We start from the raw sequence: 27,826 nt of genomic DNA on the forward strand, positions 1-27,826 counted from the left end.
GCAGATTGCCAGAAAGATTATCAAGTGTCAGCTAGAACGACCAAAAATGTCTCAGAGTTGGCCCCAAGTCAAGGACTCTCAAAGCTCTGTTAGGTCTTAGGATAATCGTCTGCAAGGCCGAGGTTTGCAAGGTTGGGCTTAAAGTTCTGCTTTAAATGAGGAGCTGGTTAAAGACTGATGAGATTTGGCAACTATCAGGCAGTATTCTTAGTAATTTCACCCATAAATCAGCCTGTTAAGATGAAGCTTTGAAAATACAACAGGAGAACTTCATTATTTGATAATTTATAGTGCTGTATGCTGTATAGTCCACCTTGGGAACAGTTACTTTGGCACACACCAATCTTTCTGGATAATCTGCATTACATCAGTGTCTCAGGAATGTGAGACTGTGATTGAAGCAAATCCTAGATACAAATTTTATGGTATAACTCGTATTAGGACAGACACCAGAACAAAGAGGTGGCTTTGTCATCAAGGAGATTAATATGTGAACAGTGGCTACTGTATCTTCATTTAAATGCTGGAGAGATTTGCAAGAGGAAAGCAGCCCACACAGAAAAATCCATTGTTAGCCATTGTTATTACTCCCAGAAAGAACAGAAAGTTTAGTGTGAACTTCAGAAAGCCATTGATCTACTGCAAAACTCTTCTGGTTCACACTGCAGTGAAACACAGACTCAAAGGTGAAGGAAAAAATATCCCATGGCTGAAAGTCCCAATCCCTAGGCACTGCACCTTCCTACCTCAGCCCTGTACACACCAAAATCTGGTGTGAGGAAGTCAGCAGTGCCCAGCCCATTATCAAACCTCCCAAAAGTGCTTTGAGCAAACACCTCAGGGTAGAAGCCAAGGAGATCAGGCTGTCCTGCCTACCTGCCAGCCAAGCATAGCTTCCATGGTACTTCAGGGATAAGCATCAGCTGAGCACCTCAGACTTCATCTCCTTCCCACCTTGCAGCTTTTGCTGAGTGCTACTTGTTGCAGTGGAATGCAAATTAAGTGTCTATTTTCTGAATAGCTGTGATGATTCTCCTTTGCTTTTAGCTTGAGAATAAATCCTGCATTGGCACCTGTCCACTTCCAGCCATGGGATAGCTCATTTGTAAGAAAATCATTTCTCTGAAGAGCCATGGATAAATTTCAAAGCCTTTGACCATTGCTGCAAAGTTGGTTACTGGGATTTCTAACTTGCATGTTCTGATGAGACCTTTATAAGGGATCTCTGAGTTAAAGGTTAGGTAGAGTTCTATTTTCTCATAATTTACATGTGCAACCTGTTGATTAAAAAAAGGTATTTTTGTGTTGGCTAAAGATGCTCCCAGCCAGCACAACAGCACTACTGTTCAAAATTCTTTTAATAAGTGCTGGACAAACAGCATATGCAATAAAACCCAAGAAAAATCAAGAGACAGACCCAAGTCTCTGAGCGTTACAGGCACAGCCTTGAAGAAGTTGTCAGTGATAAATCAGCTCCCCAACAGACAGGAGTCAAAGAGTTGTCCTTCATTTCTAGGTCCCCTGTACAGTGGGAGGATGACAGAGGTGGATTTCAGAACAACTCTGTGTTTGGTTTTGAAAAATCATTTTGTAGAAATAGGTACAGGGCATGCTGCCAGCCAAAAGGAAACCTCAGTCTAAACAGTGCATCCAGCTGGCCTGCTGAAGACAGCCAGCTGCACACAAGTGTATGTGATGTTTAGCATCATAAACAAAGGCTTGTGACCTCCTCTCCAGCAGAAAAATGGAGTCCATTTCCAGTTGGATCACCCTGGATCACAGGTGGTAAGAGCTGAACTGCTGGGCCTCCTACAAGGCCCTTTGAATGTTCCACCACCTTTCCCACCAGTGTGGCAGAACCTCTGACACTAAAGGTGGGGAAAAAAAGGAAAAAGACCTGGTTCTTTTCGCTTGGTGCATGAAAATTTGGCTTCCTTTCACACAGGTTCCCTAAAAGGAAAGGATCTGTACTTTGTATCTCTGACAAGGCAAGTGAAACAGTAAAAGGACTTGAAGTTTATCCACGGCTTTTGATACCAAATTTCCCCATCTAATCCGACAAAAGGAAGATAAAGAACCAACACCAAAGGATTTCACCGACACCCACTGACACTGCAAACAGCATTCAAGTATCTTACACGAGAAACACTTGGGAACAGCCTTTGCCTTTGCCATCACACATGTGGAAACCTTCTTACAATGACTATTGGTTACTAAGAAACAGAAAGGAGTAGGCAGCGGTTTAGTTCAGTTCACAGGGCTCCACAACATCATTTGCAATCACAGGACACAGAGGGACCACTCCTGCAACCAGAGGAGTCCCACGGGCAGAGCCAAGGCCCAAGGCTGCAGCTGCAATTCCCCAAACAGATACCACTCCAAAACAATCAATGTCTTGATGTTTGAAGTCTATTCTCTTTTGAAATAAGAAATCAGCACACCGGACTCGGGGTCTTGGCCTTGACTTGGAACGCAGCCAGGTCCTGGGGATTTGCCACTGAACTGTGCAAGCATTTACACACCCAAACCTTGAGCTTGTTATCACCAGAATACTGTGGCTCGTTCTTTGTCCCAGCTTCCATGAAATTTTTGCACATTTTTGCTTAACTGTGAATTAAAAAAAGAAAGCCTTTTTTTTCCTTGAGTAACACCACGTTCACTTGTGATAGCCCAGACCTGGAGCTTTGCTTACTGCATGAAATTCAGTGGGTTCACCTGAGGATCTGATTCTGCAAGACAGCAGTGTGTGAGCAGAAACAGATAGGAGCACACATAAAATGTAATCAACTTCCCAAATTAAATTAAAAATAAAACAACACATCTAATAAATGGTTATGAGGTTATACTGGTAAAAACAATTATCTTCTAGATTATGTGAGATGGCTAAAGGTGGAAACACTGCATTGACAAAGCAACACTTGGACAGGTTTGTGCATCTGAGATGATCAGCAGAGAATCTGAATGCTTGAACACTGCCCACGAATCATCAGGAATTCTTTCTGATTAGGTTCCAGGGTACTGGGGGTGAAAACCTCCTGCAGAGTCCTGGCAGCCAGTTAAGGCTGAAGCTGCTCTCTCCTACAGCCTTGTAAAGTCACCACCTCAAGCAGTCTGTGTAGCTGGAAACGGGTGCAAACTCCTGGCAGTGACCCAGAAATTTTGTATTTATCTGCACAAGATGTTTTGTAGACTCACTGGGAAAGATAAAAGATAGCTACTCTTCAGCAGCATGTAAGGAGTCCATGAAAGCTGAATAACATGCTACAGAAATGGAGAATAGCTGGGGGTTCTTTTCAGGAGAAATGAGGAACTTTTCCTGCCACTTGGATCAAATGCAAAAGACTTGATGTAAGTGGGTGGAAAAATAATTGGGACAAAAGAGTCAAAGGCACAAATGCAGGAAACCATTCAACAGGTTGGCCAAGCACACAAATGTGCTCCAGAGAGATGTGGTGCAGGTGGGAAATCCTCCCTGCACAGGAGGTGACAGATTCCAGCTGGCCCCACAGGTCAGGAGGAGGAGGGTGCAGAGGAAGAGGTCACTGAACAAAATCAAAGCCTCAGACTCCAGAGCTGAGACCTGGACTAAGGGAGCTGCTAAGCACTGGTGCTGCCTCAGCCACTAAACTGAAGTGTGTGCTTAAAGGGGATTTTCATGTGCTTTGTGGAACTCAGTCCTGGAGCAGCACACGTTGAATGTATTTCTCCATACAGAAATGCCACTTCTGTCTTCACTGAATGGGAAATAATTTTTTTTCTGGACAATTGTTCCCCCCTGGAGCAGCTTCCAAGTTCTGAACATGTCTTTCTCTCCCTCTGGCTAATTAGGATGTGTGATAACAGGGTTCTCAGAAGTGCAGTACAGAAACCCTGGAACAAAGACTAATTCAAGCACCAAGCTGTACATACATGAATGTTTAAGAAGAAAAGGAAAAGTCTTAATTCCAAGCTCTTATATCCTATACTGGATATTTTTGCTGGCAGGGAATCAGTAAAAATATTCAGAGGGGAGTGCAGCTCTTTTCTTTAGCTGAGATATTCTGATTATAACATGAATCATATACAACATGCAACATGCATCATTCTGAGACCTCAAAGATGGTGCTGAAATCCAACTTCCCTCTCGCTGGGAAAGATTATGTGATTTTGTCTCCTATTTAAAATCATCAGCCCCAGTAGCAGTCAAAATGAGAAACACAACTTCACTCTGAATTTCCGGCAGAAGCAGTGGCTGGTATCTGGGTGACAGAGTAAGAACAGATGGGGTATCACACTTGAAGTGAGTTGGGGTTTGTGTTTCTTAGGTGCTTCCTAGAGCTGTTTTTGCTAGGTGACTCCAGTCCTATCCAAGAAGAAGAGCTGTTACTGCTACCCCAACTCTCCTCCAGCAGGCCAGAGAACCCCAGTGAGTGTTACTCACCCATGCCCTTGGTGTGGTTGAAGTCTCCTTTCACCACTTTGCAGGTTTTCCCATCACCACTGCAGATCCCACAGCGATCCTCTTTGGCAGCTGAGCCAATGATCCCATCACAGCCAATTTTCTAATGACAACAACCAGAGACCCCCATTACTTTGTTTGCAAGGTTAGAGCATCTCTAAGCAGTGAGGTCAAGAGTGACATGTGACTGAAAACCTGAATGGGGAGAAAACATTGAACTCTTAATTAAATTTTTGAAATACCTGAAAAAAGACCTCATTAATCAGATGGCTCAAGATACCTGAAATGAAAGAGTAGTTCAAATGAAGCAGGTCAGTTCCATATCTGGCCAATTTCTACCACAAGACTGCCTATGCAGAAAATTATGAAATTTTCCACATGCTTGCACTGTATTAAGAATCAACATTCAATTGAAAAATAAATTATAAAATCTAACAGTTTCACCTAAAGCTTCATTATAAATGGTGTTTTTATCATTTTCTATACAGACCTAATTTTTTTTCCAATATAAACCTACAGTTCTGCTTCCACACAAGGGAAGAGTCACAATATTATCCCTGTAGCTATTGAGATTATCACCATAATCTTCTTTATTCACAGGTTATGGTGGTGAACATTCTACATCTGTAGATCTTGAGGCTGACAATACTGTCATTAATCTATAGAAATTGTATTCTGTCCATGTGAGACCCTCAAAATGATCAGCAATTTGCTCTTAAAACAAATTTCTACTGAAATAGGCGTTGTCATGATGCAAGTTATTAGCAGAGATTGTATTATTAAAAATGAGTTTAAGATTTATTCAGCATAGATAAACAGTTTCTTGGCAAATGAAGTAGCAGGACTGTCACTAGGAAGAATTATTCGAATAAGGCTATTGGGTCTCTCCTTTTTTTTGCCTTCCTATGATGAAGCCAGAGGAAAGTTGGAGAGATATCTTAGAGAATGATCAAAACAACAAACATTTTGAAAAACAGAGTAAGCAGGGAAATATTAAGAGAACTCAGGCTGTTTATCTGAGCCTGTCTGTGTGTAAGCAATGCAATTTGGATCAGAACTCCAACATTCCCCTTGTTTCAGAAGACCCTGGCCACTGCCTGAGTCCAGATGCATTTCAGGGATCAAAGACTGCCAGTGTTCCACCGTGTGCTGATGCAGAGCTTGTCTGCGTAAATCGTTAGGGACAGCCATGTTGAGAGAGGATGATCATCCTAAACACATACCAGGGGAATGGTGCTCATTAACTGGCACAGCACCTGCACTGGTGCACAGGAACAGCAGGAAAGAAACCTGTATAAATGTATAAATGGGACTTAAAAGAGGTAGGAAGAAGATAGTGGAGTTTCTGGCAGTTGCAATTCTCAAGCCTAAACTTCACGCCCATGTCCAACAAATAATTTTGGGATACCGAACGTGATTCTGCCCCCAGAACAGAAGGATGTCCCAGCAGTTCTCCTTCCAGGAAAATCAGGATGATTTATTAATGGGGTTGCTGAAAGGCAGCTGGAAATAAATGCCTGCCTGCCACCCTGCTGAGATACTGGAAAGGCTGTGTTTAATTTAAGGCTCTGGTGCTATCTTTTATTGTGCTGCATTGTTATTAGCACTATGTGAGCACACAGATGAATAAAGGGAACATAATGAGTGTTGAACCACACTTATTCCCAGAGCTACATGAGGAGTCTGTAGGACTCTAATGGAGGCAGGGAAAGAATGGAGAGTTGGCAATCACATGCTTTGCATTTATGCTGGAGTTTCCCAGATAATGGAAACCAGTGTAAGCCAGCAAAGCTTGGGGAGGCTGAGTCCCTCCTCATCTGAGACTGGGCTTCAAGACAAGCCATTTCCTCACACCTTCGCTTGGTCACTGACACCCTTTGTCCTTCAGAGAGGCCCTCTCTGAAGGGCATGGAAAGAACCCACTGAATCCACAAATGTAACTCCCACTATCTTTGCTGTTTTTAGCCTTTCATCTTCACCCTATTCCCTGTGAGTGAAAGAACTGGGAATGGCCCTTTCACCCTACCCTTCAATGGCACCATTGCTCCCATGCACAGATCAGACTTTTTCCTCAATCCAGGCCTTGAGACTTAAAACCTCCATCACATTTGGGCCAGGAAATGGCTTCTTACAAAGGAATATCTCTAAGAGAATAAAACACTTTTTTCTTGGCTTCAAGATGAAAATTGGTGCATTCTTGCTACTTTATGGGGGGAAAATACCTTGGAAGCACTCTAGTGTTGTCTACATAAACATTAGAGCCCGTTTCCCTCTCCCCAAGCCTTCCAATCATTTCCAAAGTGAGAGTGTATTTAATAACAGCGCATTTAATAACAGTACATAATGAAACAGCTTTGGGTAAGATTTGACAGTGGATTCCAAAAGCTGCAAAGTCATTTAGAAACACGTTGCAGTGACCACCATTGCAGTCACTCTGATCCTCTGAGAACTCCCCATGTGGAAAACACTCTTAAAACCACCACCATGGCCACTCTTAAAACAAGTGAATCAAAGAGGAAGAGACGGGACTGGAAGGGCAGAACACAGTGGCTGTCACCTTTGCGGGTGCAAAGCACCTGCCAGCAGTCCTTGGGTTGTTAATTGAGAGATTTCTCCTAGGTGTGAGAGCCCCTGAGATTCCAGCACTGGCTGGAAAAACCATCAAGTGTGTACATCAGCAGCTTCCCACTGACAATATCCTCTGTGTATTTATTCTACTGCCCATCCTTTATCTACAGTGCTGTCCTCAGCCTGCAGAGAGCTTTCCAAACTGAGAAGGCTTAATTCACCATATGCAAAGGGAAAATCCCAAGTTTCACTGCTCAAAAGTCAAGTTTTCACAGTGCAGAAAGAATCTCTTAAAACCTAAATAGTTCAAGGGAGTTGTTTGAACAACACACTTGCTTTGTGTTGCTTCCTGTCCAGTCCAACCAATCAAGGTAAGGGGATTTATTAAATTAAGGAGCAGAAAGGGGAAGCTTCACATTCTGAGGAAAGAAAGAGCTTGTAAATAACAATAACATGCTGTGTGTTTTCTGACCCCAGACTTATCCTGCAGATGAGCAGACTGAGTCCATGGACCAGCCCATCCAGCAATTGCTGGATACTTTCAGTTCCATCAGTCTTGAATGGACTGCTGAGAAAGGAAGCAGCTTTAAAACGTGGGAATGCTGGCAAGAAACATGGCAATAAGTCTTTTAGGGCTTCAAGTCCTCAGCATGGACAGTCAGAAATGTGTCCACAGGTTTCTCAAGGCTCTTCCACCCAGGCAGTCTCCTGCTCTGACACCACATTTTGGAACTAGCCGCTGACCTTTAAATTGGCAGGTAACTGCACATTTGCTAAGCCAAAAGCCCGAAATTAATTCTCTTTAAGCCGATATCTCCATCCACCCTTCCTTCGCTCCCTCCCCCTTCTTCTCATTTTTATAATTAAACATCTGAAAGTCTGCTTGTTGGGTGGTATTTCCAGCTTCAGTCATAGCTGGCTCCAGCATAGGAAAACTCTTCTCTTTTGAATACATATCACTTGGATTCTTCTGTGTGAACGATTCTCTGTATTGCTTGGATATTTTTTAATGATATTTTTATTTGTATTTTCAATGGCTGTGAAAGAGCTCAATTGATACAGCTTGTGAGGGTATGTTTTGCTACATAAACACAAGTATTTTTGTTATATACACCCACTCTGTGCAAGAAATGACATTGTAGGCTCACAAAACTGTAATGCTTCCCATATGCTGAACTAACTGGCTGTCTCAATGGATCAAATATAAATATTGACGCAACGTGTGCCACTTTACAAATTAATCATGTACAGAGCAGGCTGGTTATGACAGATTAATCTATACTGCCAATTCCTTTCGTCCATAATATCCAATGCCCATTGATACCTCCAGGGATGGACCACATGAAACAGGAATGTACAGATGTGAGCAAGTGACATTCAGATCTGAGGGGACAAGAATTCTTATTTTGTTGTTCTAAACACGTCTGCCCCTGTGGAGGGTTGTGGGTGGCTGTCAGGGGTGGGCGAGGTGGGTCTGGGTCCCTGATCAACCACTTCATCTCTGAGTTCCTCCAGTTTCTGTTCCACAACGAATTTTGTGCTAAGGATTGGAGTCCGTGCAGTCCTGTTGTTTCCCAAGCCTTCAGATATTTTCTGAATCAGAGCAGCTCTGCTGGATCAGGAGTTAGACACCTCCTGTTTTAAAACAGAATTATCTGATCTGCATTAGATCTGCAATGACACCTACCACTGACTTTTTACTTAGAGCCCTCAGCAGCTCATGGAGGTGTTAAGACATAATAATTCTTGATTTTTCACATATAGATATTGAAGGTTATGTGTCAAAACCTCTGTGTTCATGAGAGAATGTGCAAATAATACAAAGCTCTTTCCCATCCCAGGAACTCCTTTGCTTCTGTTCTATTATATGCTTCCCATGGAATAACATGGAAGAAAAACTGGGGGGAATAGCAGAGAAATTTTTTTCATACCCCACTGCAAAGTACACCACAACCTAGTAGGATATTGACAAGGACTTGGTTTTGTCACTATGCCTTACTCACCAAGATCCCTGATACTCCTTTTAACCTCAGATTACATTGCTACAGATCCAGACATGGAAAAAAACAAAAAAGGCAATTATACAACAGGTTTCTGTAGTTCAGACAATCCTTCTGGATTTTGTGCACATGCACTAAATAATTTATCAAAGTTCAGTGCTAAGCCAAGTTGTTGTATGGAGACAAGCTACCCAGTCTGGAACATCTTGTACCACAGTTTGTAATGCAGGAATATGAATAATACATGGAAAATACTCAAGTGAGAAGACAAAGCCAGAACTGCAGGCATCAATCAAATGCAAAAAGTGGGTACTAAGTATGTAAAAAACTGTTTCTCAGTAGCTGGTCCAGTAGACAACTTCTATTTTTCCTCTGCCACCCGTGGCACTCTCCTGACACTGCCTGTCCCGTTTGCCGAAGCTATTTTTGAAAATCTGTGCACTTTCCAGTTTGTGCTCCCCTTCCATAGAGTGTGACAATCACTTTCAGAAGAAAGTAGTTCTGTAACAATTCTGTTGTGCCAGGATAGTCTAATATGTGGCTTATTATCATTAAACATACCGTGGATTCACCAGCCAGTTGAAAGGAGGTGTGATGTGACAAAACACTCAAGAGAAAACTGCAGACAGAGCCAAACCATCTTCACCTCTTAAATTGTTAAATCACAGCAAAGACTGCCCTTGATCTCTAGCCCAGTTCTGCTATACAGGAGGTCTCTCTTTTCACAGAGACCTTAAATTACATCCTGAAGCACAATCTGTAGTCCCCACTGGAAAGTTCTCATGCTGTCATGAGGCTCAGACTAATCCTTCTTTGAGAAAAGCCAGCACAGGGTCATGTGCATCATAACAGTCAGCTGAGCAGCTTGTCTTCTCCTCACCCCTCTGCTCTGTGACATCTGACACTTTTTTTAGCTCCACTTCTGCCAGCAGTTTTGAATTAACCTCAGCAGCACAGAGCAAAGCACTGTAAGGGGTTGGAAAGGGCCCTGCTCTCATGAGTGTTCTCTCATCAAACACACACCCCACAGGCCCAGGGAAGAACAAAATCCCCTCCTTGAAAGCCACTTGCCCCTTGAAGAGAAAAAGGAGAAGATAAACCCAGTGTGAGGTGCAGGTTGCAGTGCCCTACCCCACCTTCCCCATGGCTGCAGTGCCCATGACAGGGAAAGCAAACTGCTGCAAAGCCTAAATGAGCACTCACCCTCTTCCTCCTTCTCCTCCTCCTGCCTCTCAGCCTGCTACAGATTTTCTGTCTCTGAAAAATCTCTGGAGAGAATAAATTCTCCTTGCTGGAAGACCATGTGCATTTTGAAGAGAAAAGGTCAAAGACCGACATATGCTTTGAACAGGGGATCTAGTTTGCTCAGAGGATGGTAAAAAATGGTGCATTTGAAATGTTCAACCTCAAAACCAACCCAAATAAACAAGGAAGAAATTGAATTAACACCTTATGATTCATCTCAAAAGCAAGGAGTAAGGCTAGAAAAAGTCTAGGTGATTTAGGAACCCCTATGCTAAATTTAGGGCTGACTTTGTTCGCTGGTGCTTCTATGCATGATCAAAGTAATAACCAAGTTTACTCACTCCAGCTGCCTTCAGGTGTAAGGGATACATACAGAGATGCTGCTGCTTTTGATGATTTTGTTTCAGGAATAGTGAGGCTGGCACCCAAGGCTCCATTGACACCTTTTAGATTGGAGTTCAGCTTTAAAGTGAAACAGTAGTAACTTCACAAAGTACAACAGAAGGAAAATTCCCTTAGTGCCCAAATGTATTTGGGGCATTTTGAGGCTTCAGAGAATCTGTTCCTGCTTTCCTTCTCAAAACCCTCCTCTCTTTGCAACAGTTTTTTCTCTGCCATGTTCATCTACATTCATTCATCATCCAAGAACAATTCACGAGCTGCATTTAGGAGCATCTAATGAAGGGAGAAGATCTATTACATTTCCTGGGCTAGACGTTCACAGGCATGGTTACTGCTAATTTGTCTGTTGCACTGACAATGTGTCATTCCTGCCTTTGAGAGCCTCTAACTAGAAGGATTACATAAGAAAATAAATAACAGTAATACCACCCTCTGATTTCAGCACTTATTCTCTTCTCCAGGCCCCCTGCAATGCTTATTGCCAGGCTTTGTCTACGCTGGGCAAAGAAACAAGGAGAGGGGTAATTAAATGAAGATGGCAATTAAATTGGCTTAATAGGCAGCTAGTTAGACAAGTATCTGTGGCAAATGGGGTACACAGGCACATATGGCAACTCTCAGCACTGCACTGCATATATATATATATATGGCAGAGAAGTATTATAAATGAGTTCACAGGGCTTTCAAATCTGCTCGGCTTGAACTGATCATTTCACGTTTTTTCTCAGCCAGATGCAAATGGACTGAATGTTCTGCAGCTGTCATCACCTCTCTGCACAGTTAAAGGCAGTTGCCCCCAACTCAGAGTGCAACTCGCTTTTTGTGATGTACCTCCAGTGCTCTGTGCTCATAAAGGAATTCATTTGGAGGGAGCTGGCTACTGATCCTCCCTGGATGAAAAAACCCTTCCTTGCCATGATGCCTGATTTACCATTTGTGGCAGTTCTGAAGGTTTGGAGCAATAAAACTGGCCAGCCCAGAGTAATGGTCAATGGCACACAGCTGGAGGTGCACAGCTGGCCTGACTATAAAAGATTATTAATGTTTTTTTTTTTTTTTTAGCTTTTTTCAGATATAGCCAAAAACAGGGAAAAATTAAGTAACTTGGGATGCACCATGAACCTGGCTCTATTTGCAAAGCACTTTGTATTATAAAGAATCAAATTTGTACTGGCTCTCCAGACTGTTGCTATTCATATTCTTCATTGGAATAAATTAGAAAGAGTGAATTAAAAATGCCTCTTCAGCATCATTTGTCAAGAAACAGCGGGAAGTGTCTCCTGCAGCAGTGCAAAATTCAATCCAAAGATTTTTCACTTCTCTCTTTGCATTGCTGCTTTATGCCCCCAAATCCTCTCCCACACCCAAGTGAGTATTGCGCTAATTTATCTCCCTGCCTGGAAGGCTCAAAGCAATAAAAATTGGCATTTCTTAACCACTCACAGAAATCAGAAACAATGCCAAATCTGGTGTGCCCTGTGCCCCAGGGCAAACCAGGGTAGTTAGCGGAAATAAAGGGTGATAATAAAAAGCTGTTCTGGTGGATACAGTGAGCTGGTTCATACCAGGGAGAGCAACTCCTACCACAGGATACAAACCTAGATGAGGAGAAACTTAAAGGGAAGAACTGCCAGGAAGAATCCAGCCCTGGCAAGGCTGCTGTAGCCAAGGGAACTGCCTTTCCCACCACTGTGGTGTGTGCAGCACACTTTGGACACGTGCTCCATGATCAGGAGAGAGGGAACTCAGGAAGGGTCTGCCCTGTCAAATTGTCCGTGACAAATGACCTGAACCCATCACCAGGAGCACCCACTCCAAACAACTTCCTGTCTTTTATGACCTTTAAATATACATTTTCTCATCTCCCTCCCCTTGTCTAAACATTAAATCTCCATCTTACATAGGGTCTACACACCTCCATTAAACTTTATAGGAAGCTGAAGCACCAGCTCTACGAGCTGCCCTCCTTAGCATTCAATGCTTTACAAACTCCCTCAGCAAACCATGAAGTTTTATTACAGAGATCTCCACACCTCATTTTGGGTCTGTGTGTAATTTGGTTAGAGAGAAATAATCATTGCAATGGTTATAGGCCATCACTCTAAGGAGAAGGGAGTTCAATCTGAAGACTCTGGCTCATGTAGCTGCAGGAGCCAAGGAGCAATTGGTCCTGAAAATCTTCCTCAGCATTTCTCAGAAGGAACCAGGTGGACCTGAAAAGCATCATGATTCTGGCAAGATAATGCTTGTAACAGGCTAGTGATAATTTGTAAGCTGATTTGCAGCTTCGGTGCTTTCATCAGTGATTCCTCTAATAGCCAAAAAAGAGCAGTTAAGCAGGCCAGACTTCCCCTCCAATCTGCTCCCCTCACAGAAGTCCCTTCCCACCCAAGCCATGCACACAAGCAAATGTGATTTTTGAGCATTCCCAGCTGTTCAGGAATAATATCCTACCTCGGGCATTCAGATTCCCAGACCAATACACAGGGCCATGGAGTACTTGCAGTGGGCCTTGTAAAACAGGGTTGTCCCCTCCCCTCAGGGACAGCCACCCAGCCACCCACACGGTGCTGCCCCAGACTGAACCTAACAGCGGAAATAGAACAAGAGAAAGTTACTCCACCTGGCACTTGCCATGTACACAGAGGTCTGTCTCGTAAGGCCCGCAGGGAGTTCCATCCAGGACTCTGTCTGTCACCAGCACAGGAGAATCCTTGCCCAGTGGGGAGCAGAAGAGCTCACATGGCTTATCTGGGAAAAGAAATACGACAACCGCCCTTGGGAACAGCACAATCAAGTGTTTGAGGCAATGGTGATGCATTCTCTACATGAATGGATTTGGGTATCCCATCTTTGAAGGAACATGAGGCTTTCAGTTTAGGCATGCCATTTCGCCACTTTAAAATATCACTGTTTAAAGGGTTACATTGATGAGACTGGGCTTTAACAGCACAGAAAACCAGTTAGTCAGTACACTTTTGTGTATCTGTTTGTAAAGGGAAGATGTTTGTTACAGGGAACATTCATCAGTCTGATAAGAATGGCCAAGTCTTTGTGTCTCACAAAGTTCAGGCTACAGCCAGTGCTTTTAGAACAAATTCTCCAGACCATTTCATATCCCACCAACATCTGGTTGAATAGCAGATGAACAGCAAGATCCAGCAGAGGAAGTGTTAAAGGAATGTAGGTGAGATAGGCAATCATGCTGAGAAGCCCCAAAGTGACATAAGTTAAAAAATGTCACAGGGAATCCACCCCTTTTATTCCATTCCAAAGTAATTGGAACTTTTTAATATTTAAATTCCCAACTCTCTGACTCCCAGTCTGAAATTCCCAACTTCAGAATGGGAATCAAGTTAAGGCACTTCTCTCCCAGCATTTCAAAAAGATGAGTAAAGCACTGACAGTTCTGTATGTTCTATTAAGAAGGCTAAAGGAACAGCAGGGCAGCACCAAGAACAATTAATTGTAATTAGTCTTTCAGCTGTAGCTAAAGGGGGCCTATTGCAGCCTTCTCACCAACAACGGGAGCCCTGCAGATGAGAAACTGCAATCAAAGAACAGCAAGGAACTACAGAGGGAGATGAAAAAACTCACCATCCACGATGACAGCTGTCAGGAGGCTTTTCTTCTTGTTGGTGTACCTGTCGTGGGCCTGGCACTGCTGGTCCCTGAAGCTGGGCACCCCTTTGGGGCAGGGCAGGTTCTCACACACCGTGTGCTCCACGCTGGCCCCCCGGCAGTTCTTCCCGCCCGGCCCCGGGCTGCAGTGGGGAACAAAACCAGGGTCAGCACCAAACATGGAATGTTCCATCTTCCCCCTCCCAGCCTTGCTTTGCCCCCTGCCTCCAACACTCCTGAGGATGGATGGAGACACAGCAAACATCTCTTCAGCACGTGTCCTGCAGTTAAAATACCAGAGAAGCAGCTATAACTGCACTGTAAGCAGGGCATCCAGAAACAAACCTGTGCTGCAGATAACCCCCATCCATGAAATCCATGCCATTCCACACATTCGTTTTGTAAACATACAGGAAAGGCCACTAATGCAACATCAGAATTAGGCACCTGCAAAACTTATCTGGTTTTATTTATGAATCCCCAGAGAAGAAGGAAAACTCAAACTTTCAGCAATAGCCTGTATTTTCTTTACAAAATAAAATACAAAAAAAAAAAAAAAAAAAAAAAAAAAAAAAAAAAAAAAAAAGTAAGCATGGAATTTGGAATTCCAGGTCCCAAGCCTTGTAATTGTGAGCTCAAGCACTGCTTGGGATTTCTAACAAACAATGCAATCCAAGCCCATCCAGGACCATGTCTGAAACACTGACTGTGATATCTTCTGGTAGGCAACTCCACAGCCACCTTTCACTATTTATGGCAAGAGAATCCACCCATTAATGGAACTGAAGAAAACAAAGCCCATTTATGCTGCTGTGATCCTTTTACATGACAAGAGGGGACTGGAGAAGGGATGCCCTGTTTAAGCCAGTGGTTTTCTCCTCAGCCCAATTGTACAACAACAGCCCAAAGCCCAGACAAGAACACAAGGCAGTACAACTCAGAAGCCTGCACGTGCAAACTGGCTTATGACACACTCCTTACAACCATGGGGAGGCCATGCATGTAAATGCTCAAAGAAATTACAGAGAGGAAAAACCAAATCAAACAGTGAAGCAACTGGTTTAATGATAGTCCCACGGGCTCAAGAGTCAGCTGGCAGCAGCAGAGATTTCTGTAAAAAAAAAAATCCCAAGACCAAGTATATACAAAATAAAAGATAAATCCCTAAGCCAGTATTTTTGGACAGTGAATAAACCAGCTGCAGCAGTGGGCTGAGGCCAGGAATTTGAAGCAAAAGAAGATCACGTGTGTATCTCCAGCCAAGAATGTATATGAGCAAGAGAATTTTAAAATCAGTGTGCAGTGTTGGAAGGAGCATTTCCTGTAATTTAAGGAACGATGATGAATGGATTTAGGTTTGGTCAGCACTGTAGCTGACAGCAAAGAAACCAGCTCAGTCCCCTTTTCAGGAAAATGAGCTGGTAAAAATCAAACCTGGTTATTACAGGCGTGCAACTGCAGCTCAGATAAGGAGAGGAATAAACAAAAATATCCTTTTCACATTATTACAGGTCAACAGCAGCAACTGAGAGCCTATCCATCATCTGGGCATGTCTTTGAAGTGATTGTGTTGCTATGCAGAATTTCAGCCCCAATTTAATAAGAGAAGCTTTGGGTACTTTGTGTGTAGAAGAAAACATAAGATCTGAATAAAGTCAGAGATATTCCACTTGAAGGGCTGCTCCCAAGGCTGTGAAGTTGTAATTAACACAATTGGGGTGGCCAGTTAAATGGCACCATTGTAACCTCTTCAGGACTCCAAAATGATGAAGCGACTTCCAGATGGGCCTCAACTGACCTGAAGGATGAAGGTCAATACCTACATTTCATCCTGAATCAGAAAAAATCCAAGCCCACGCAGAGAGCATCAGCTTGTAGTCATGTGCAGGAACTAAACAGTACCTGGGGCTCTCTGCATGCATGAAACCCTTTCTGTTCTTACGCCGCACATCCTGACCTACAGAGCATCTCAAGGGGCTTTGCCAACACAGCTCTGGGACACTCTGACCATTGTCAGCCACTACACTGCTCCCCAAGCCCTGCGCAAGCACTCCCTGAAAAACTCATCTCTAAGGCACATTGGCTCACTTTGGTCTGTAGATCCAGATCAGAGCGTCTTCATTCACTGTAGTGCTGGAGGGGAAACACGGCATCACTTTTTCTGCCAAACTAAATGTATCTAATTCAACTGTATCTATCTTTGGAAACTTCCAAAGGTGACCCTTCAAGCCACTTCCACAGAATCTACTTCAAGTCACTCCAGGATTCCGACCTGGTCATGGCAGCTTGTGAATGAGAAATTTCTCAGGGCTTCTGCTCAGCTCTGCTGCCCATTTCTCGCCTGTACTCTTGCAGCACGGGTTGCCCAGGAGGGAGAAGGCTGCCAGCGTGGCAAAAGGAACCAGGCTGTGTGAGGACTTACGGGGGGTTGTCACATTTCCGCTGCCTGAAGCGCACGCCCGTTCCGCACGTCCGGCTGCACATGCTCCACTGGCTCCACACGCTCCAGTCCCCGTCCACGTGCTCAGGGATGGGGGTTTTACTGACACACTCCCCAGCTCGGCACCACTGCAAGGCAATCAGGTTAGCACAGCCTGGGAGGAAGCCCTGACCTTGCACAGGTGGACTTTAAAGGATGTCTGAGGGATTGCAACAAGTCCACATTTAAGTTTCTAGGGATTCGAGGCTTTGGTGAGACGGCAGGAGAAGCAGGAAGGGAGGTGGTGAAACACAGAAATTTAAGTGTCGCTCTCAACAAGCCCCTGAAGGGAGTTCTGTCATTAAAAAAACAATCACAGAACAGAGCCCCTTACTTTATAAAGCAGATAATTATCTAAGCACTAAGGCTTAAAGCCCCTCAATTCACAGAAACGGAGTCCAAGAAATTCTACCCCAAAGCAATGCCTTCATCAGCACTGTTCCCAGTATGTACAAAATGATTGAAGTATTTTGGACCTAACTTGGCTAAAGCCACAAACCCCTCTGATTCTAATAGGTTGTGCTGGCTCCTGACCAAACAGCAAACTTGGCCTGTCCAGGATGTGACACAGTGAACACTGCTAAAAAACCTTTTGAAGAGAGTCACCAGGACTCTTCCAGTTAAAAAAACATGGGCCTAAAAACCCTTTTTTTCCAGTCCCTTGTCATGGTTTCCAAGTCCCAGTTTTTCTTGTCATTGTTTATCTTTATTTGCAAGCAAAGAAAAGGTTCCAATCCTTGATTTCAGCAACCAGCTTTTTAATTTTACCCTTCTTTACCTCCCCCAATTATACCATAGACAAAAAAAAATTAGAATCCAAAACCAGTAAGTATGGGGCTGAGAGTTACCAATCCAGTCAAGTTGCAAAAAATACGTATATAAATAAAAACAGCAAATTATACCTCAAAAAGAACAGAACATCACTGAATTTGAGCTCAATTATTCTGAGCTACTTGTAGAAACTATAAATTTTTAAAGTAGCCTCTTCTTCTTTCTCCATCTTCCCCCACTCCCCAAATGTCAGGCTAAATGCTCTGCAGACTTTCTACCTCAAATACAACCCAGAACACGACCAGTTATGGGTTTATGGTAAATACTGAACATCTTGGAAACATTATTCCCAATGCTGGGATACAAAAAGTGACTGCTGCTGAGCATTCTGAATACCTTGTCTGCGCCACATTCGGTGCCATCCAGAGGGGGGTCCAACTTTGTTTTACAGGATGTGTCTCCTTCCACCAGGCACCAGAGCCCAGCACACATCAAATGCTGCAATCACAAAGCAAGGAGGTGCAGTTAGTACTTTTGGAGATGCCAGCCATCATTACGGGATACACTTCAAAGCTCAGGCAGTCTTTCTCAAGTGAATCCAGAGGCATCCAGTTGGTTTGGGAGCAATTATTTTTTAAGGGTTGATTGGCATTAAGTGGTGAGGCTGGAAACATGAAAGAGATTGATGGATGCCACTGACAGGAACAAAACCTACCCCAAACAAAAAAGGTGCTATTTAACCAGGTTTCTTTTCACAAGAATAAATCCAGTCCATTAAAAAGGAATTCTATATGGGAGGCCACCTTGGGTGCTTTGGAACCATGCCAAATGCCCAAGATGCTTAATTACTCCTATTTTTAAAAAAAGATACTCAAGTAACTGCAGCTGGTGGTAGCAATAATCAGCCAGCAATGCCCCCGAGGAGAAGGTGGGATGAGAAAGTGGAAAGGATGTCATGGTGTGCTGTGCAGCAAAGGAGGAGCTCGGTGACAGGCAGGGTCAAAGACTGGGAATATCCTGGGGATCATTCCCCAGTGCTGCTGCTCTGCTCAGCCAGTGTGTGCTGTGGGGATCTCAGTGCTGACCACGACTGTGATCTGCCAGAGCATAACATTTTCAGAATTTAAGAAAAAGCACCAGGAAAAGGAACCTTTGCACTGGTAACATTTTCCACAGCATCCACCATGCTTCGCATTCCATGGAAGTCGATGATTTCAATACAGTGCTACATAGCTGAGTACCAAAGGAACAACAAAGAAGAGTTACATTTCTTTCCACTATTGTTCACATTTCAATGTAATGGTAAAAAGATGAGAAACTTGACTCTAGTGCCAGCTGGTCTTGTCAAGATTTATTGCACCTCATTAAACAGTTGAGTCAACACGCTTTAGCCTCATGGTTCTTTCCCCAATGTAATGTAAGAGACTGTGGGTGCATGTGTGTTTTGTGTACAGGCATGTTGGTATGTCTCTATAAAACAGATCATGTCTCTATAAAATAGATCTGTACAAGAGAGGGTGCAGATGAGATAAATCCCAGTCCCAGCGATGATATAGAACATACTGAAACAAAATAGTTATCACAGCAGTATCTGCATCCTGCTCCATTTCCACAATTCTTTCTGGAAAGAGGATTTCGCACTATTTAAACCCAAAGAACATTCACAAAAACTGGAAGCAGACAGCACAATTCAGAATCTGTATTAACCACAATGCAGAAAGTCATTGTCAAACAAACAAACAACAGCAAATACTCCAGGGAAACCTAAATCAATGAATTTTCAAGACATTTTCTCTGAACAAATAGAGCATATGGGAAAATATCAGTCTTTAGTAATTTTGACTAAATGACTGTGACTAATTAGTGGTTTACCCACAGCTCTGAAAGCACTTAAGCACCAATTAGCCATGAAGACATCACACACTGTTTTATTGATAGGTATACTGAGGCAGAAGGATTGACAAGGCAGAGATTTCAGAGCTTACTGAGAAATTCATTGTTCCACTCCATAACTCCCTGATTCTCAACCCCCTGCCTTCTGGGGAGGACTAAAATCAAAAAGTATTTCAATTAACCATCCATGAGCAGGAAGAACATAAATCTGGGCAATGGAACCACAGTGTGAAAGCACTACTAGCAAAACCTCCTTCCAAACGGTGGCTGGGGACAATATTGATAGGTAAAATGAAGGGAAGCTTTGCAAATGAAAAATGCAGACAGCAAATATTTCCACCTTTCCAGTCTTCAGCCCCTCTCTTGCATATAACCACAAAGCTTCAGAGCAGCATGTGTGGAGAAACACTCTGACCAGATCTCTGGAATGACCCAGACAGAAATTTTGCCCCCAGAAGGAGACCCTCTGCTTCTGCTTTCTGTCACAGGAACATCCTGGCTGAAGATGTGATGGAATTCACTACATCCCTAAAGAAGTTGTTCTAGACCATTAATAATTAGCACCATTGCTAAATATCTGTGCATTATGCAAGACCAGTGTTTGTTCAGCTTCAGAACCCTGGATCATAAAATGCACATAAATGAGGGTTAATTTCTGCTCTTTGATGTAAAACTGAGAAGACAGAGCGGGTGGTGGTGGAAACAAAGTTATAAAAATGAAATAGCTTTTTGTACAATTTTGGGTGGCAACCAAAAATCCCTCCCTAGTCCACGAGAACGTGGAAGGTGATAAAGCCAGGTCACATGCCCAAGTATGAGCCCTGGCAAGGGGAAGCAATGGGCAGAGATCACCTCAAATATGTGTGTTTGCACCTGCAGAACAGCCCAGAGTAGGGGTCCAGAGTGTGTAAATATTCACATACAGGTGGGTGTGGTGTGTGTGTACCTATGTGTGTGTTTATGCCTACATGTACATGTATACACACACATAATTGTAGGGAGATAAACAAAGGAAATACCTCTCTCAGCAACACCAACCTTTCTGAAATCTCCCATCTTTGAGGTATGGAAAACATCGGATTTTTTTTAGCATCCCTGTGTTTGATTCAGAATCCTAAATGCAAAGCATATTTCAGGAAACAGTTACAGAAGAATCTGGTAACAGCACTGAGCTCTGTGTTCTGGTGCCACACCACTACAAAGCCCAGGCCCTCGTTAGCCCAGTCCCCTGCATTTAATAGTGTTCAGATACCCCAGCAAAGATGAAACGGTCAGCTTTGGGATTGTATGTTCCCAAGATGTTTTATCATGTTAATAGCTCTTTTCAAAAGAGATCATGTATCCTCCTCAGCTACAATAGGAACCCAAACAAAACTCCCCATTAAACAGCAAAGCAGTCGCAGTGACTTTTTAATGGTTAAACAGCCAGCTTTGTGGGGAAATATCCAAGTGAGAAATGGCAGGACTTGAAAGGAAGTTGATGCGTGTGAGTGGCAGCTCAGAGCTCATACTGATACAGAAGAAGCCATCAAAAGAACCGTTTTAGTGCTAATTCTGCATTCAGCAACCAGCTTTCAGATGGCAGGTCCCTGCCTGCAAAGCATTCCCTACAGTGTACGAGAAGTGCCAGTGAGGATTTTCCAATGATAGATATTTCACACTGGAAAAATATTGATTTGTTGAAACTGTCTGTGGGGAAAGGTCATCTTTGGATCAGCTCCCAGTTTGAAATATTTCCAAGAGCAAAATAAAATTTTAAAAAGCGAGATGGCTGTTGAGAAGCAGAGTTTCAATAAAAATTTAAAATTACTTAAAAAAAAAAAAGAAAGAAATGCTTTTTCAACTGAACTCTTAAGGAATTTTTACAGCAAAAAAAAAAGTTAGAAACTGAAATAAAATGAAATCGTTATAAAGGTGCAAATTTTAGACTCTCAGAAACTCCTGGGAGATAGGAAAGCTTGTCTGCACAGCTGTTAGGAACCAGTCCTGGGAGAGGTCACGATCTGGAAACTCCCAAGCTGGGAGAGATGTGCTCGGCAGGTGAGCGGCGCTTCCGATTACAGGGATTATAATGGCATCCATTGGACAAAGGGGCCTCACTGTGCCAGGTGTTTTCTCTCCCTCAAAGATCTCGCCATCTAAACAGACTCCTGGGAGCTTGGGGATAAAGGAAGTTTTATCACTCCGTTCTAGGAGGAAAGATGAGGAACAGAGAGGGATTAAATGTCTTGCTGAAAGTCTGCGGGGAGACGGGCTGAAGCAGAGCTGCTCAGAGCTCTCTGCTCAGTGTCACAGCCACAGGCTCCTGTGTCACTGCCTGCTCCAGCTAAAGCCACACTCTGGCTCTGGCCCTTCCCACCTTTCCCAGCTTTTGACACTTTTCCAGGACGGTGTTTCCCTGCCCTGGGGCTCCAACCCCATGCGGACTCGGAGCTCAGGCGCGGCTCAGTGAAGGGATCTATTTTCGGTTCCTTAGCTCAGCGCTGCAGCTGGAAATGAGGAGAAGGCAGAGTAAACCCAGCCAGCCCCTTGCCCACAGGCAGCAAGTCCGGAGCTCTTTCTGGGGTAGCTATTGCATCACCACTGGTACTAAAATCTGCGTGATCCTGCCCCATGACCTCACATGGGCTCACACGAGAGGGCTCACAACACTCCCCCCACTCAAACTCACCTGCAAGGGGAGCTTCCAGCCCTCCAAAGCATAACGAGAACCCAATGAATAAAGATGTCCTTCCAACCATGGAACAACTCTGCAGAAGCTTGTTCATTCCCTACACATTCATTCCCTCACCTTGTCTGCATCCAAGGAAAGAAATACTTATTTCTCCTGGAGATGAATTTGTTTCTGCTGCCCACTGGAAAGAGGAACCTCTTCTTTCTAGCAGCAGAATTAAACCACCATGAAAACAAATTTTCTGTCAAAATGAGGGGACTATGAATAAGAACTCAGGAAGAGTAAATATCCTTAATGGAGAGTAGCAAGAGACATCATAACACACAGGCTTGCTTTGAAATAGGTTGCCTTTCAGTGAAGTATCAGAACTCTCTTACTTTGCCAAGGTCCTTGCTCAGCATATTGCCAACCAGGAGAGAAAATGTGCTTATGAATGGAATCCTAATTACCATCTTTTTGGTACAATAAATACACAATTTACTCTTGCTTTCCTGTTCAAAGCACAATGCAAACGTTCTCAAAGCCTCACAGGATGCCTCTGAGCAGCAATTCTTTACAAAATGTGACAAAAGCAATGTCCTCAATTTCTACACCATCACTGTCTTTAATTTTGGGTGCATAAACAACCCACAGCAATCACAAGGGAGGTGAACAGCATTGTTTGATGGAGCTTCTTGCTGCCGAAAATGAGAGGAAAACTGTTCCAAACTCAAATCCTCTAAGACTGGAAGGCACTTTTGGAAAGGAGCCGCATGCTGACCCAGACAAGATAATTGTGAAACTCGGATCCATGTCTCAGTGGCCAAACTGCTGATCTGTGTCTAGAGCTGATATTCCCAGATAGTGCCAGACAAGCAGTGGAAGACTCCCAGACCGCAAGGAAGGCACAAAGGAATAGAAACACTTCTTGTTTTTTTTAATACTGTACATGGGGAAGCAAACAATGAAACAGGAAAACACTGTCTCCAGTTTCAGCTGTCTCTGGTGCTCTCAAGGAAAACTAAAAACCTTCACGGTCTGAAGTATTTCTTTGCAAAGCACCAGTTTTATTTAATTTTTTCATGTACCTGGGATTAAAATAATAGTCAAAAGAAAGAGATTGGAAAGAGAGCATTCATGAGATCACAAGCTAATTAACAGCAAAACATTATGCTGAGTACAAATTTTTCCAATGCTTTTAGGGCACCAGCTCCAGGGATCCACAGACATGGAGAAATCCAAGAAGAAAAGGACAAGTTTTATGCACTTTTCTACCAACACACAGATCTTAATGTGTGAGCTCTTCAGCTTTGCTGAGCCCAGGTTTCAGCCTCTTAAATGAGAGAACACAACATGTACATGTCATATCAGCTGGAAGAGTCACGGAACTGCTCTTTATATGGTCAAACCTGGAAGCAGAGACAACACATGGAACAAAGCACTGGAACAGAGTCTTTGAATTAAACGACTGGAATTTTGTACTGTGACTTATTACCAATGTTTAAAAGAGCTGTTCTTAAGAGCAATGTTCACTCAACAGCCCCCTGTGAACTCCTCAGGCCTGAACACCTGATTGTCAGATATGAAAAATACTGATTTTTTTGAACAACAGGCAGAGTTGTCCATTAAAAAAGAAAAATAGGAAAATTAAAAGAATGAAATCATGGATTGTGTTTCATGGCCATGGGAAAAGAGAAGCAAGAGACAGCAAAATAAATAATAAATAAGTACACACACCATTCAGATGTGGTTGTGAAATATATATGGAGTTTCCCTTGAAGTGTTTTGCAGATGGGAAGTTCCCAGAAGGCCAGTGGGAGAAGTCTGAATGCCCTTCAAGCTTGTTATACACTATTTTCAGGCTGATACTCAATCGTATTCTGGCTAATTTTGTAAAGTTCAGACTTTAGCTGTAGATGCCACATCACAAGGCTACACTAATTCTTTCTCCCTCCCCTTGTCTTAATAAGAAATGAAGAATTGCCAAGCTCAAGTGTTTAATTCTTAATAGGCTCTCTCTACTATTGTTTTGAGTTTCTTATGTTTATATTCTGAAATTTCCACGTTGTATTTTTCTAATTTTATTTTGGTTCCCTTCTCTCTTTTTATTTTTCTTTAAACCACTGCACCAGAATGTGTTTTGACCATGTTCCAAACTGAAACACGTACAAAAATTTCTGAAGCATTCCAATAATTGTAAACTGGGCTGTGCTGCCCAGGCAGGAACTCTGCTTCTCTCTCGTTCTTTCTCTCTCTTAAACAAAAAGTATTTCCACTGAAAATAAAGAGAAAAAGGTATTTTTGCAACATACAGAAGCAGTGAAATAGGACACTTCAGCTTCATAGAAACAGACAATGTGAAAATAGTCTGAATTCTAACAACCTACATGAGGAAAACTATAAACTGTAGAATGGCAATTAAGTTAATTGTTACCTTTACTTCTCAAAAAAAAAAATCTGCTCATTTTATTTCAGAATTGCCAGGCTTCTATCCTCCAAGCCTCAAGAAAAACCCAACCCATCCTCTTCCAGATTTATTAGTATTACTATGTAGACAAAGTCTCTGGTTGTACAGAGGATGACAATGCAACCTATTATTTTCAGAATAAACCAGTTTTCAATCCAATTACCACGTTCTTGTAAATATTCTATACATTACTAAATAATAGGGCTCACTATCATGGTCTGCATCACACAAATGGCCTTGCAGAGAAAAGGCAAACAGAGGCTCATTGATTCCCATGCACAGAGCCCAAAAGGCCTCTCCAGCAGACTCTTTGCAAGATCAAGACCACAGAGAGACCTACAATTGCTGAATTATACTCACCACCACACCATCAAATATGCAAACTGAAGGGGTACATAAAATCCACTTGATCATTACAGTTGCTGGGTTTTCTTTACTTTATTTTTTGCTTCCTCTCCTTTTCCACGTTACTCAAGAAATCTACTTCGTCTCCTTTGGCTTGCCATCAACTTTGCCCTCTTGTTCTGTAACTTGTAGATATTGGAAAATACCTTCATTTGTTAAAAAACAACCTGAACCTAAGAAAAACAGTGGAGCCAATTCTAGCTGGTTTAGTATTTCTAAAAACAGTGCTATGTCAAAATTCACATTCCCAGCTACAGCTGAGTTGACAGTGTCCCTTGTTAGAAAAAAAATCTCTTTGTAGCAATGCTAATCTCCTTCCAAGTGCCACTCCAGCCTCAGCCCAGTTTTGACTCAAAACCATGCTGGACGATAATGGTTACGTAAAAACCCGCAAAAATGTGTTAATAATAAATAAGCCAAAAGGCTTACAAAACAAAAAGCCAAATGGATACACGCGATAGAAATCACCTTTTTCCCCCCCCCCCATAAACATGATTTCAGTGCAAAAGCCTCTGTTGGTAGGCATGCCAGCCTGAAAAATAAAGATTAAACACGCAGAATGTTTCCATGCGAGGTTTCAAATGTGTTTTGATGAATTTTTGGGAGAGAAACATCATCTCTGCTCCCTGAGAGACTCAGCAGAAACCACCCATGCTATTCCTCTTGGAACAAACACAGGGACAGCAAAGGGTTAACTCCTGCTCTTGGGGTTGAAGTTCTCTGCTTCCTCTCTAGGAAGGGTCAAATGAATTCACAATAGTTGATTCATAGCCCAGCGTGGAGCTGAAGGACAGAGGTCAGACAGGTTGAATTGCCTGTAATTTGCACAACTGCTCCCATGCTAGTCCTGGACTCACATCAGCAGTGAGCAGCCAGAGCCCCCCAGGATCTCTGTGTTTGGGGTGCACTGGTGCATGTTTTAATTTCTGTTCTGTAAATTTGGACCAGAATAGATGCAGGATAGCTGGTTTGGCAAACTTATAAACCAGAGAGCTACAGTTTTGTTCTAAGCCATCTGAGTTATCCTTAAAAACAAAATGGAAGAAGAATTTTGGGGATGCAATCTCAAATATTCAGATAAGGGTGAATATTCATGGATTAACTATCCTCTTGGACTGGTGTCGGAGGCGCAGCCACTGCCAAGCATTGGGGGACCTGACTCTCTGTGAAAGCAAAGATTATATTCCTTCGAAAAATTGGGCTTTGATGCTGTTAAAGGAGAGAGCTTACTGCACAGAAATCTTCTGCAGTTTCTCAACAATGTTGAAATTTTGGAATCATCTAACCTCTGAAGTTTGCTCTAAACCAAACTGCACGGCATTTTTGAATATAGGCCCTCTAGTTTGCCTGATATAATTATGTAGCTCAACTATCTCCAAAGAAATATTGTAATGTAACCCTTCTATTATATAAGAAAACAGGCAGCAGACACATGTAATCATAAAAAGATTGAGCAGGCTCATTTCCTGAAGTTTATTTCCTTTTCGTAACAAATATTTACTGTCAAATGTTTATTGCTTTTACATTTGGATTTTTTTAATACTTTATTGAATTAAAAATACCACATTACCATTGGCTAAAAGAGGAGACAGCTGTATTTGCCAATAATTTCTACAGCTAATGCCAGTGACCAGTGCCAATTTTTTTTTTTTGGTTCATATTTTTGTAGACAGCTTTGAGACTTATGATACAAGTATTCTGCAGATGAGGCCTGAGGAACACAAAGGTGAAAAGAACACAAACTTCAGAGGTTTAAAAATCAAAAGTGATCATTTCCTCTAAAGAATTTCCTTTCCTTGCCATCAAACACCCGTTCAGAGTAGCATAACAGGAAGTAAATATTTGCTTAAATTAATGGCATGTGACATAACTGATCCAGAACGTCACAGGGTGAATGCTAATTCTTAATGCACATCTGCAACAGAAATAATTCTAAATAAGGGACTGCAAATTTGTTTTAATCTGTTGAAGTTCTAACAGGCTTTTCATTAGGAAGCACTAATGTCTTCACAAAATAAGCTTATTTTTTGGGAGAAAGGAGAGAGGCAGAAAAAGAGCACATTTTTCATTGTGTTCTAAAGTGTCAAATAATTAGACTTTTAAAAAATCTTGGGAGACACAAACACCTGCTGTCTGTATCTCGCAGAGAATGGTGCCTCTTGGCACATTATTCTGGCAAGCAACAAGTCCCTGAAGCAATTCCAGACTGGACATGCAACTCCTGTGTGAGAAATGCTGACCACCTACCAGCGGGCTGACATTCTCATCAGGCACTGGAATATCCAGAAACAAAATGGTTTTTTATCACAACAAGGGAAATAGCAAAAATCTCTTCCAAGAGCAGTCCAGCTGGGTGACACCCACACAAGTGGAAGAACTTGAGTCATGCTGGGTAGATCTGAGGTTTTCTTTACAGACCTATATTCTAACACTTTGCTTCCAGTACAGTAGTCCTGGTGGTCTGCATTTTCTTCATGGAGCTGGGAAATACAACCTATCCAGAATCTTTTCCTATTGTTTTATATTAGCTAGTTTCCAAGTCCAAGATAAATAAAACAGCTAATGTGAAACTAAGAGCATTTTCCCAGGACTTGCATGTGTTCAACAGTGTTAGTAATTTGGCACTTAGAAACCTCAGTTACTTCTGATTATTATTATTTTTTCTTAACACTGATTTAAGATCCCAAGCTTGTTCAGAATGGGAATGAGGGACAATTAAAATTACAAATGGCCAGTTACTAAAAGCAAGAAACCCATTTGCTTCTTGCCTGTCTGAACAGGAGGAGATGATGCCAGCTGGTGCTGGTGACCCAATACAGCTCCATGACTTTTTTTTTGGTATCTCCAAGGCCATACTGGAAGCACTACCCCACTCCCTGTCTAC

At 42.6% G+C, this 27,826-nt stretch overlaps 1 protein-coding gene across 1 annotated transcript in view; it reads right to left on the bottom strand.

The window, feature by feature from the left end:
• Nucleotides 1-27,826, bottom strand: part of ADAMTS17 (ADAM metallopeptidase with thrombospondin type 1 motif 17) — a 151,343-nt gene that overhangs the window by 44,713 nt on the left and 78,804 nt on the right. Inside the window, exons 11-16 of the mRNA XM_066196414.1 lie at nt 17,921-18,022; nt 16,697-16,842; nt 14,251-14,417; nt 13,277-13,404; nt 4,421-4,541; nt 2,139-2,213 (exon numbers count right to left, since the gene is read on the bottom strand). Of these exons, the coding sequence (XP_066052511.1) occupies nt 2,139-2,213; nt 4,421-4,541; nt 13,277-13,404; nt 14,251-14,417; nt 16,697-16,842; nt 17,921-18,022 (739 nt within the window). The remainder of the gene's footprint in view (nt 1-2,138; nt 2,214-4,420; nt 4,542-13,276; nt 13,405-14,250; nt 14,418-16,696; nt 16,843-17,920; nt 18,023-27,826) is intronic.

The sequence above is a fragment of the Chamaea fasciata genome, unplaced genomic scaffold (assembly GCF_029207755.1).
Source record: "Chamaea fasciata isolate MVZ Bird 193981 ecotype frontalis unplaced genomic scaffold, bChaFas1.0.hap1 SCAF_14, whole genome shotgun sequence".
NCBI lineage: Eukaryota > Metazoa > Chordata > Aves > Passeriformes > Sylviidae > Chamaea > Chamaea fasciata.